The sequence below is a fragment of the Bacillus rossius genome, chromosome 7 (assembly GCF_032445375.1).
Source record: "Bacillus rossius redtenbacheri isolate Brsri chromosome 7, Brsri_v3, whole genome shotgun sequence".
NCBI lineage: Eukaryota > Metazoa > Arthropoda > Insecta > Phasmatodea > Bacillidae > Bacillus > Bacillus rossius.
This window is the reverse complement of record NC_086335.1, coordinates 29637097-29650276: the sequence shown is the minus strand read 5'-3', so window position 1 is coordinate 29650276 and position 13180 is coordinate 29637097. Positions and strand designations below refer to the sequence as shown.

General features: G+C 33.2%; 1 protein-coding gene across 1 annotated transcript in view; it reads left to right on the top strand.

The window, feature by feature from the left end:
• Positions 1-13180, top strand: part of LOC134533776 (T-complex protein 1 subunit alpha) — a 39417-nt gene that overhangs the window by 1300 nt on the left and 24937 nt on the right. Inside the window, exons 2-7 of the mRNA XM_063371425.1 lie at positions 5061-5146; positions 5638-5766; positions 10505-10602; positions 10730-10840; positions 11500-11681; positions 11779-11861. Of these exons, the coding sequence (XP_063227495.1) occupies positions 5061-5146; positions 5638-5766; positions 10505-10602; positions 10730-10840; positions 11500-11681; positions 11779-11861 (689 nt within the window). The remainder of the gene's footprint in view (positions 1-5060; positions 5147-5637; positions 5767-10504; positions 10603-10729; positions 10841-11499; positions 11682-11778; positions 11862-13180) is intronic.

Genomic DNA, 13180 nt, shown 5'->3' with positions numbered 1-13180 from the left:
AAACCCACCTAAGTTGGAGGCGGGTACATTTCCTTTGCCATTAGAAGGAAATGATGTAGTCGTTCACCTACGTCGCGATACCTCCGACGGAACATTAATAAATAAATAAATAATCAGGTATTGGTTCATTTTAATACTGGCCAATCACGGAACTGTCATGTGACAAAATTGTCCAATAAGAAACATAATAGATACTCGTAAACCAGAAACAATGGTGATTGCCGAATGAATACACAGGTATTGTGATGAAAATGAAAAAATTTGATATCTCCTAAAGTATTTGGAATTTCTTATCTCCGCCGGTTGATTTGAAAAGAAGAAGTGAAAGAGCATAGAATAAAAGTATTTTCAGATTTTTAGCATTTTTTTCCGCATATACTGCGACTACATATTTACCGGATTTTTATTTGCTTTTGTAATTGGATGCATTCCACTCTTAGATAATTACCCTCAGAGTAAATTCACTGTACTACCTAACCTAGGAAATGTGCTGCATAAATTTACCATATTATCTAACCTAGGACATGTACTGCATAAATATACTCTTATTACCTAACCTAGTAAATCCACTGTATTACTTAATGTCAAAATTTTTTTTTTTGTAGTTAAAAAAAGCCCTTACGTAAAATTCTACCAAAAAGTTATAACACGTACTAGCATATAATCGTCAATTTATAGCTTAATTATATTATAACATCTATGCATTGATGCAGCCATCACCATTTTTTTTTACATTCTAATACATGTATAATCGCAGAATCGGCAAACCTAATATTCATAACTGTCCATTCCGATGTTGCATTTGTGCATGTTAGGTATAAATATGACAAATTTGATTAAGTTAGCACCATTAAAAAACTTAAATATATTGTTGTAGATGGTTAGTTAGGTTAGTCCTATGGCTACATTAAAAATACTATAAAATATTTTTAATGGTTGCTTACGAATTACAACATACCGTAACAACCAGTTCACACAAGTCCATTCCGAGGCTTGAATAGATCCGAAGTTCACAGAAGGTTACCGTAGTTCACAGCTCGCACGAACAACTTGTCAACACATATTACAGGATAAATATGCATATGAAAGAAGCCCATGTCATCAATTATCTTTCATAGACTTATGTAAAGGAGAAATTAGAGAATAGTCTAGCTACATTAAAAATACTTTAAAAAAAGTATGGACGGTTGATCAGGTTAGTATAATTACATTAAAAATACTATGAAATTGTGTGAATGGATGGTAAGGTCAGGATAGCTACATCTTAAATGGGTTATTCCTAAGCAACCATTAAAAAAATTTTTACAGTATTTTTAATGTAGCTATACTAACCCAACCAACCATCTACAATCTTTTGAAGTATTTTTAATGTAGCTAACTGAACTTAAATGACCATTCTCACAATTAATTTTTTGTTCCCATTGGAATCTTTTGTTATTACATGACTCAAAATACTACTTTAAATGTGTCAGACAATAGATTCCATAATGTAATTAGTTATTTACAGAAACAACAAACAGAAATTAGAAACATTAAAATTTTCTTTATAATTGCAGACAATTGTCATATTAACTAGGTACTTTGATTATCAAAACAATTATACCTCTGTTTACTGAATTTATCCAAAACAAACAGACCCACAAGGAAAAAAAAAAAATAGTGGTGTTTGCATCAATGCACACGCATTGTAATAAAAGTTATAAACAGTGATTTCTCAGAAACCAGTAGCAATATAGAAACACTGATTTCAGGGTAAATATAGGAATGTTTCTAGTGTTACAAAAAATTATTTTCTGAAATTTTTATTAATTTACTGAAAAGCCATGTTGTAAGAACATTATCTTCAATACTATAATTACTTGCATATACTAAGATATAGGCTATACCAAAGGTTAAAATGAGTACTAAAATATTTTTTGCATATGTATTCGGACAAAAATATAATACTAAGAAAAATATTTGTATTAATGTATAAATTTTTACTACAGTTCCTACATTTTGCCCTATTATCGAAAAGTATTTTGAAAGTCTTTCCATGCTTTTCCAGAAATTTCCAGAAGTTCATTCAACATTATGATATGCTCACACTATGATTCTTCAAAAAATACATTGAAGATGCCAGGTTTATATATTTAGTTCCATAAGGTTTGCAATTTTATCAACCAAGTTTTTATCATCTGATAATGTAGATGTGCACAAGCAAAATGAATAGATTGTTGCTTCGGTGCTCCCCTTAAACTGCATGGTGCACCATGTCATTGATCAGTCGATGTACAGTATTCTGGACACACTTAAATTCTTAACGCTTTTGTAAATATTAGTTTATCTTCAATACGTTTTAGCCTCAAATAATTGTCTTCGAGCTGTTTATTAAGGTCGTCACCAAATAATGCTTCTTGCCCACTTCTTCTACACCCTCAGGTTTAGTTAACATCATCTGCTTTTTAGTATTCAGTGTACCTTCAATACTCTTTCTTGTTTTGCCTTCAAGTCTGTCCATTCTTTTCCTGTACTTCGCAAGCTTTTTCTGCAATACTGCAATCCTTTCATTTTTCTTTTTCTTTTTCTTCTCTTTTTTGCTGCATATTAGCACTTGTGACTGGGACTTGGAGCTGGAGGATGCTGTATTTGAACTGGTGTAATGCGTCCTGAAGCTGGTGTGAAGCATTCAGAATCTGAGGACGATTGTGTTTTCACATGTCAAGTTGTTGGTAACACTATTTAGTTGCTTTATTTTTTGTTTCGGTAAACAGCACAGTGTGTTTTTCCAATTCGTGAGGGAAGCGCTCATGTGCAGTCATATCTTTGGCAAGTTTTCTCTGACCTTTAATTTTTTTTCTGGTATTTTAACCTCTCCTTTTCTGTTATCTCTTCCCTCTTTTGAGGATTATTTTTTCTACTTTGGTACCTTAAACGTTCCCCATCTATCTTTTTCTGTAATATTTCCTCTCTGGATAACTTTTGCTTTTTAGGAGGCATTTCTGCATAATCACAGTTAGCCTGCAACAAATTATTATGACTATTAGGATATCAATATCTAAACTATCTACACAGTCCGTTGGATTGAAAGACAGTCTTCTGCCACATTGCAAACCAGGGGACTGTGTATTTTGAATAAATTGTTAAATATCAAACAAACTATCGTATTTAATTTTGTGTGTTCTCAATAAATATATGTACATAAATCATTATAAAATTACATATATAGAATATATCCAACTCCACTCGTAGCAGTCCCGACATGTGCTCCCGCCACAAATGATGCACTGATTAAATAAAATGGCTGCACAGCGCCGCTAATGCTACTGACACAAACTTTAGACTAATTACTTGAAACAACATGAAAAGGCACAGTGAAAAATTAAAAACATTAGAACATTTTCGCTGCATGGAATATGAGGAAATGTTTTGACCATCATTATGAAATATTGGAGAACGTTAGGAGTTCGTGTACATTCTGTTCTTATAATGTTCTAGAATTTTATAGAAGTTTCCAGAATATTTCCAGAAGAAATAGGTACTTTGCTGTTAGGGATTTTATTTATTTAAAGTTGTGATTATTCCTTTTGGTTAATATTGACATTTATAAAATGTATTTCAGAATAGTTGTTTGCTTCAACAGAATATTGTTTGTCGCTAAAGTTTTCAGATCTCATTTTGTTGGCAATATATTGCTCAAAAGAAACATGCTGGTTTTGAGAGTGGGTTTTTAGAACTTTAATAATACAACACATTTTTAAGCATTACATTCTTATCATTAGCATCACATAGTTTTTTTTTCCTTGGGGTACTTGATGCATGTAGCAAGATCATTTCCAATGGGTATATCTTTGACAGACGTTTCGTTGCACCAATATATGACAATATTTACCTAGGTACCTACATATTTCAAGTCTCAACTGTTTGAAACTAATGGAGATAAATATACAAACTGAATTCACGTAGAAACAATGCTGTGTTATTTGCTGGAGAAAAAAAAGGGAGAAGGGCATTAAATTATTACAAGAGGTTTTTTACCTGTGAAGGTTGTAGTCTCTTGGCTTACAGGAAATGATTTTAATAATAACTAAGTCAAAGGTTTGTTGGATCAAGTACGTTAATAAAATGTATATTTTTAAAATTGTAATTTATATGCTAATAATGTAGTTAACCTAATGTAATGAACCATTCCAGAAGCAGCACCTCTACAAACATTTACAAGTAAAAAATTACATGCAATATTTCATTCCTTCAACAAAAGGTGTTGTTCCAAGCCTGGATATATAAAATAAATTTTGTTAATATATACCACTTGGTTCCATTAAGCAGCAACTTTCACTTAACTCTTCTTATGTATTTGCAATATCTTTTTGTCCAAACGTTTAACTGCTTTTTCCACAATGCTGGCTGGTTTTTTAAGAGTGTGTACTTAAATTTTATTGACAGCATATGTGTTTTCACTTCATTTGTGTTTCCTATTGATGTGATAATTACGAAAAATTAGTAGGAAACTGTAAATAGTTCTGGTATGGCCAGACAGTGTATTATTGTCATTTAACTATTGGTGTCTTAGGTTCCGAGGTTGTCTGACCATGCTACTGCATGATGAGGTGGATTCCGGTGTATCTGATGACTATGTGGAGGTGTAACCGTGCAGTGTTAGCATCTCGTCAACCACATAGGTGTTGCTGCATCTGTAGAAATTCAAAGGGAGACACTAGCCTAAAAGTGGTGGAAAATGTTTTCCAGGTTTTCATGTAGCAGGAAAAGGTGCAGTTTGTTGTATGCTATCATGAGACCTATGTTTAGTTTGGTTGTGTCTTTGTCTGCATTGACTTATATTTGTAGGTGTAAAAGTATAATATTACCTATAAATATTGTGTGTAGTACGAATGCACACAGGTTGTAAAAAAAATAGTACAGAACAACTACATGTAAATTTTTTGTTTTGTTTTCATCAATATACAAAAGTTTGGTTGCACCTATGTACCTAGTTTGAATATTATGTGTATACTTTTATACCACACAAATATATATAAAAGAGAGATATCTTTACTTGTATTGAAATTCTTTCTTTCCAGTTATGGCTGCATGTTCCATTGCAAACATTGTGAAGAGTTCTTTGGGTCCAGTTGGTCTTGACAAGATGTTGGTTGATGATATTGGTGTAAGTATTGTATCCCTAACCATTGAGTCTTCTACTAATGCACATATTGGCAAAGTCTATCTGTAAATATTTATCAAGTGATAAAAGTAGGAATAATCATGATAAAGGACGTACTTCCTCTGTGTATGTTCTAGTTTTGTCATCGTGAATAGTTGTCGGAATAAAAGTATTTGATGTTTTATTGCTACAGTATCAAGTTGTCAGAAAATTGGCTAACTATTTTAGTATAACATAAAATGTAGCTTTTAAAAAAATATATGTAATGCAATTATTATCTAGCTGCTCAATTGAGTTTTCAGTTAATTTTGACATTGTTTCTTTTTCGTACTAAGAAGACATCCATTGATTGTGGTGTTCACACTTTCTGTTGCTAAACACTAGATAGTGAAAGAAAAAGAAATTATAGTTACTATTTTTGTTGGTGTCGAAGGTAAATAATAATGTTATTGGTGTTAGCAGTGTGACAGACACGTGTAACGTTTCTGGTGCAGGACGTCACTGTCACCAATGACGGAGCGACAATTCTTCGCCTGTTGGAAGTGGAGCATCCCGCAGCGAGAGTTCTGGTGGAGTTGGCCCAACTGCAGGACGAGGAGGTTGGGGATGGAACCACGTCAGTGGTGAGGTTCAGTGAATCCTTGTGTGTTGGCTAGTTGGGAATTGAAACTACTCTGAATGGCACCTGTGTTTGAAGTGCCTTGGAATTCCAAGTTGGGATATTTTTCAGAAAAGAAATTTCTGTTAAATTATACTAGAGATACCTAATACAAAAACTGTTTATTCTAGTCCAAGTGTTTTTTTTTTTTCAATGGTTTCATTTTTTACATATGTACAAGCTTGTGATAACCTGAAACGTAATTTTTTTTTAGTTTCCTAATATTAAGATAATATCTTACACTCTGCCTGACAATAAATATTTAATACATTCACAGGATGGCCACAGACTGGGAAAACCGAGAAAATTCAGGAAATTTGAAAGAAGTCAGGGAATTTTTTGATATAAACTTGTTTCAGCATTCTAATGGTTTATTCAGTGGCCATTCGTTAAAAAAATGTGCATTAGCTGAATTATTTTAAAAATGGTCTGTGCGTATTATCATATTCATCCAGTCATCCATGCAGAATTTTGGTTATTAGAAACTATATATGTATAAAGCTTTGTATAAATTAAAATTCTTCACTAAATGTTTGTTTGTCTCATAATTATCACTTGAGACAAGAATGCTTCATTCTTAGAGCATCAAAGTTAAATTTAAACTTCCGCATAATAATGATGGGTAAGATGTAAACACTGCGTTAAAATATTCCATAGCATGTTTTCTTTAAAATACTTTCTTATACGTACATCTAAACCTCCTTATATTTATAATCATGGGCGTAGATCCCGGGGGGGCCAGGGGGGCCCGGGCCCCCCCTGGAATTAATGGGCCCCCCCTTGGGGGGTCCACTTCGTGATTTTAAAGTTAATGGTGTACACATCATATATATATCAGATTATTATTTACAACGACGACAGACACTTTGACATGCTTTACATTCATACCTTCGAGTTCCGTAGTTATTTTCCCTTACCCCTTCTGCGAAAACCATGGTATGGAGTTTTCCAGTGAGAACTTTGAAACCCTTAATTCCTAGAAACCGTTCATTCCAAAGGACGAAGCTAGGGTAGGGTTCCGTTAGCATTTCCTCCCCATTGTTACCCACACTACCTTGTCCTCTGAAACAGTATTATAGGTTTCAGGTAGTCTGTTTTTAAAGTGGTTTTGCTCTCGTGTGCGCCAGTCTTCTGCTTTCTTGGCAAACATCAACATGGATAAGTTCGTGACGCGGAAGACACGGAAAACAGAATCTGTTTCTCACCTGGTAAGCTTGATTGTTTTATAAGTAGTGACTATTATTTAGGTAATATATTTTATTTAAGTGATTATGTAATATTTTTTCCAGTAAATAAACAACTTAATACTTTAACAGTAATTATAGCAGAATTTAGTTTATTTACGAACTGAAACTTATAAACCATTTTCTGAAATTTTTTAGCTCATCTTCATTCTGTAAGGCTAGCTGCTCTGTACGTTACATGTGAATATACAGGGAATAATTTTTTTCCTCGTCAATATGGAATTTAAAATCACTCCCCTTTTATTATCAATCGATAATTTTCACAATTCATGGCCGATAATCACTTTATAACATTTGTTATTTGATAACTGCAACACTGCACGAGTAAACAGAAGTAAGAGTGAGAAAGAAGTATTTAAACGTTACACATCCATATTTAAGTTAATAAGGAAGCAAACGCGTCTATTTAATAACTAATCAAGCGGCATATTTTAACTTAATAATTCACTGCCAAAACACTGATTATACTAAATATAAGCCGAGAAATGTATGTAGTTTAATTAGCTGAAGGATAAATTTCATAGTTCTATCTCCGAGATTTTTCATTTGTATCATTAAGTTTTTTTCTTTTTTACCTGGTTGATGCCTTTACTAAATAAAATATTCTTTAAGGGTTTTAATATGATTCGATCGTTCATTTGATGTTGATCCGTTTATTAGCTTTGGCGCTTTGGGTTTTTAGGGCGCAACAAAAACTTTGAACAAAGAATTTCACGAACAGCATTTGAATCGCAGTAATTATGTGATGTGGCATAAAAAAAACCGACAAAGTGCGAGTCTAACTCGCGCACGAAGGGTTCCGTACCATTATCTATAAAAACGGCAAAAAAAAATCATGTCTGTTGTATGGGAGCCCCACTTAAATATTTATTTTATTCTGTTTTAGTATTTCTTGTTATAGCGGCAACAGAAATACATCATTTGTGAAATGTTTTTCTGTTTTCACGTTTGTTGTATGGGAGCCCCCTTAAATATTTGTTTTATTTTAATTTAATAATTTATTTTTAAATTGAAATTTGAATAAACACTTTTGGAAAATGTTAATGTATCGGTGGGGTGTTATATATTTGCATTATATTCACGTATATTATTTTTATATATTTTTTTCGTGGATATTTTATGTATTTAGGTTACCAAATTATTCAAACATGTTTGAGAGATCACTGCTTATAGTAAATAATTAATAATTACTAAAACATATTTTGCTCTGCTTTATTGTTAATATCACTTACGTAAAAATAAAGTGTATAACATACGAGCTTATCATCCAGAGAAGACTTGTTTCGGTTGACCTCTAGCGTAAAATTCTTAAACCACAGAATTCACGGGCCCCCCCTGGAAATCCTACAGATTTGCGCCCATGTTTATAATTATTTTATTGACTAACAATAGCAAGGCAGATAGTGGAACAAGAATAACGATCTGTTCTCACGTGGATCATTATATGAGGGGGGACCCAAAAAAACCCGGACACAGAGTGCGCTGCTATTCGTAGACATAGTAAAGAGTTCTCCCACAATATGGGCTTAGTAGATAATCTTCACTAAACTGCTGCTCAGATGGCGTCAGTTTGTAGGTTAGCGTTTGATTGTAGTATTGATTTTCTCTTACTGTTCTCGTGTTCTGCCTGCAAAGTCTTTATGGCAGTTTTAAAAGAACAAAGAGTATGTTTGAAATTTTGTTTTCTGCTTGAAAAATCGGCAATGGAAGCTTACCAAATGCTTGAACAGACTTTCAAGGAGGATGCTATAAGCAGCACACAAGTTTTTGAGTGGTTTGGGTGCTTTAAACATGGTGAGATAAGTGTTGAAGACCATGCTCGTTGTAGGTGCCATTAAACATCTCGAAACAATGAAAACTTTGAAAAAATCCACCAAAAATTCAATGAGAATCGTTGTTTCATGATTGATGAAATTTCAGAAGAAACAGGAGTGAGTTGGAGCTCATGCCAGTGGATTTCGACTGAGGATTTGCAAACGAGACGTGTTGCCGCAAAATTTTTTCCTCACCTTCTCAAACAGGATTAAAAAAAACATTAGATTGAATCTGAGCCAAGACTTGAAAAAAGGATATTGAAAGTGATACAAACTTTTTGACCAAAGTCATTACGGGTGTTACCGATATGACCCAGAAATCAAGCAACCGTCAAGTCATAGGAAGACTCCCAACTCTCCCAGACCAAACAAAGCAAGACAAATGAGGTCAAATGTAAGACGATGAAAGTCGATGATCATTGTTTTTATGTTGTTCGTGGAATTGTGCACCAGGAATATGTTCTCCCTGGCCAGACTGTCAACCAGCACTTTTATTTGGAATTTTCAAGATGTTTGCGAGAGGATGTGAGGAGGAAATGCCTGTAACTTTGGTGATCAGGTGACTGGTTCCTTCATCACGACTACGCCCCCACACACACGGTCTTACAAGTGAATCGCTATTTGGCCTCTTAGGGGTGGTCTGTCGTTCCCCACCCTCCGTAAACAGTGGGAAAAAAGATTTGATAAGTGCATCGCATTTAATGGAGTGTACTTGGAAGGTGACTGAAGGAATTTTGTTAAAAAGGAAATACAGTGTAAACTCTATATAGCGACACTTAAAAGACTACACATTTTATGGTGTTATTGAGTGTTGTCATTAAGCGGAGAAAAGAAAAATCAATATTATTTTACTATTATAATATGAATTTACTAATAAAGTATAAAAATTACTAACAAAAAACATTAATATTGATACAAATAACAATGCTAATTGCGTATAGTCTTTTATCTTCATCTGACTTTTTTGCTGCTCCAGTATTTTAATTGTATTTTCTTATGTATTTTTTTCATATCTTGGAATTCTGTGGGATCAACTAGGTTATACTAAAAGTATTTTTCTAGTAATTTTGCTGCATCGAGTGCTTGTTTAATGCTTGGTGGAGGCTCAGGATCATCCATCTCATCTTCATCCCCTTGTTCCTCAGTTCCACAGTATAGTATGTATGCGCTAAACTTCTTAGGGGGGGGGGGGGGGGACAAAAATTCGCAAGGTGGTGCATTACCACATCAGAAAACTTTTGATTCAACTAGTCATTTTTGTAATGGTCTGCTTTGAAGAAAAAAAAATAATTATTTTTATTTGCCCATCTAAAAAGTATTTATTACTAAGAAATTTTTACTTTCGCTTATTTTCTTTAAAAAAGTGTAAACAGGGTTTTATGTAGCTGTGGTGTTTTGTTGCCAGCAGCTACGACTTTATAAGTATGGTGTCTTTCAGCCAAAGAGGTTACTGTGTTGTTATTAAAACCAATATAGATATATTTTTTAAAAAAATTTTTTTTAAAGTTTTTTTTTGAAGGTCAGTTTGGGAATTGTGTAAAAGTAATGTATTGCTGTTTAGTGAATTTCAATGTTCTTGTCAATTTTGATTTTGTTTCTTGTAATTTATTAAATTTTTAAACTACACAGTGGTTTTTGTATTCAGGTAATTTTGGCTGCGGAATTTTTGAAAAATGCAGATGAACTTGTGAAGCAAAGACTCCACCCCACGTCAATCATAAATGGCTATAGGATTGCTTGCAGGTGAGATGTTAATTTTTTTTCTATTTATAAGTTCAGTTTTTGTAATAGAAATTATTTAAAATTTAGATATACTATGCTTTATTGTGTAGTATACTATGCTTTGGCTTAGTTTTTGATTTGGTTGCAGGGAAGCTGTGAGGTACATCCAAGAGAATTTGACAGTAAATGTGGATCAGATTGGGCGGTTCTGCCTTACCAGTGCTGCTGCAACAGCCATGTCGAGTAAACTCATTGGAGCGTATCCTTTTACTTATGTACCTATTATGTTTAAATTATGTGTAAACACTGCTTTTTTGTCTTGTGAAGTTGGCAACACTTATGAATTCTTTGTGTAAGACTTTAATCATGAGTTTCATTGAAAAATATGGCATTAGTCTGTCATAGTGATAAAATATGTCAAAATGAAATTTTTTTGCAAGGTGGAAATGTAAGTTCCCTAAATTATTAAACTCTAATTACAGTTTAAGGAATCATTTTATTATAAAACCTCATAACATTTTAAGGAACCCTTAAATTCCTAACCCCAAACTGTTTCAAAATAATTAATTTGTTTTATGATTCATAAAAACATTAAAGTTATGTTTGTGCCAAAGTTGTTATATCACTCATAAAATATTTGAAGACATATTTGTATTACTGTTCAAAGATACTTCCTTTGAGACCAATAGTGATTGATCAATAATGCTTGGTAGATTAATAGGAAGATTTTTTTGCTGTTGTAATGCAATTTATAGATCAAACAAATAAAAAACTTTCCCAATGTCAGGAAAATTCAGGAAATATAATAAATAAAGTATAGTTAATTTTGCCTATTGTTCCGTGGTGACCTGCAATGATTCCTATATTGCCACAAATTGTCGAGGGTGAGCTTAGGGACGGCCCTTAACGCGCGCACAGTGACGCAGAGTTCTTCTCCGAGATGGTGGTAGATGCCCTGCAGGCAGTGAAGGTGACTGACCCCAAAGGGAACGCCATGTACCCCGTGAAGGCTGTCAACATCCTGAAGGCACACGGCCGCAGCGCTCGCGAGAGCGTGCTGGTGTCCGGGTACGCTCTCAACTGCACCGTGGCATCTCAAGGTGTGGTCTGCAGTACTCAAGTCACCGCTTTGCCATGTGGTAGTATGTGCGTGCGAAAGTTATGTATACATATGTTTTTTTATTTTAAATTTTGTAGCTATGCCGAAGAAGATTGCGAATGCCAAAATTGCTTGTTTGGATTTCTCTCTCCAGAAAGCGAAAATGAAGATGGGAATCCAGGTAAATATATTTTTACAAAAAAAATACGACAATTGTTTGTATTTAGAGTGCTGTGATAAGATGATGTGTGGTTTTAGATGATCAAAATAAAATTTTTACTTTGTCATCTGTAGGAATAAAAATACTAAAATAAAATAATTAATAGTGTATCTCATCCTTAGATTGCAGTGTGCATTTAAATTTCAGTTATTTTGTTTACAATGTACAATTTCTGCTATTAGCACTGTCCTTGTTTCAGTGTGCTCTGTTGCCAGATACACTCCAATAGAGCGCTTAAGTTTCAGACCTAACTTTGTAATGTAACGAAAATGGGTTTAATATATCTGAAAAATTGTATTTTGTAAGGTAAAATATGGAATGGCAATTGTGGAAATACATTTTCCTGGTGCATTTCATCAAGAGCATCATCTGATAATTTCCATTCTTTATTTCTCAGAATATATAATTGAAAGGTGCCATCTTGTTTTCATCTGTTTCTGTTAAAATTATGTTTATATTATTAAATTTTAATAAGTTTGGCTCTTTTAAGCAATGTTAATGTACATACTTTCTTGGAATGCCTTGTTTTTAATAGTGACTGACTGTAACAAATAGTTACTCCTGTGAAATAATAATAGGTGTTAAGCATTTAATTATTTTTTTCTGTCAGGATGACTACACCTGTAATAATACTGTCAATAGACACTATTATATGGTTGTAGAAAAATAAAGAAATGGTATACTGTAGTTTAAAAATATATTTATAGTAAAACTTATTATGTACCTATTATTGCAAAATAATTATTGAGTTTATCAACTGCGGTAGTATTAATCTGGCAAGTGTTCTCCATTTACTCTGTACTGCAATCTAAGCCCGAAACAGGCTATAACTTAAAACAGTATTCAAAAATATTAAGCTTTTATGGCTGTGTATAGACAAGATTGAGGGAGTAATTGTTCATGTGCAGGGTCAAATATTACACTATTTTTGTCAAGAACCACTCATTGCTATTTTATTTCTTGGATCTTTGGTTTACTAGCATAATGACAACTCAAGCAAAGATGTTCCAAAATTTGATCAATTATTCATAAAATTGTGTCACTACCAAAATTGTCACAGTTATCTAATTTTCTGCAGTTTTATGTATAGTAATAGTGTGTGGAACTATGACAGCTATTTTTTAAAAGCTAAAAATTATCAGATGTAACTTAAGTCTAGAAGGAACACAACAGGACATGAAAATACCAGACACTTTGTTTTTTTCAAAATCATACTTAATTTTTGTTTCAAAAGTTGTTATATACAGTTTTTATCTGGTTAGTGATTAAAATTTTCCTGA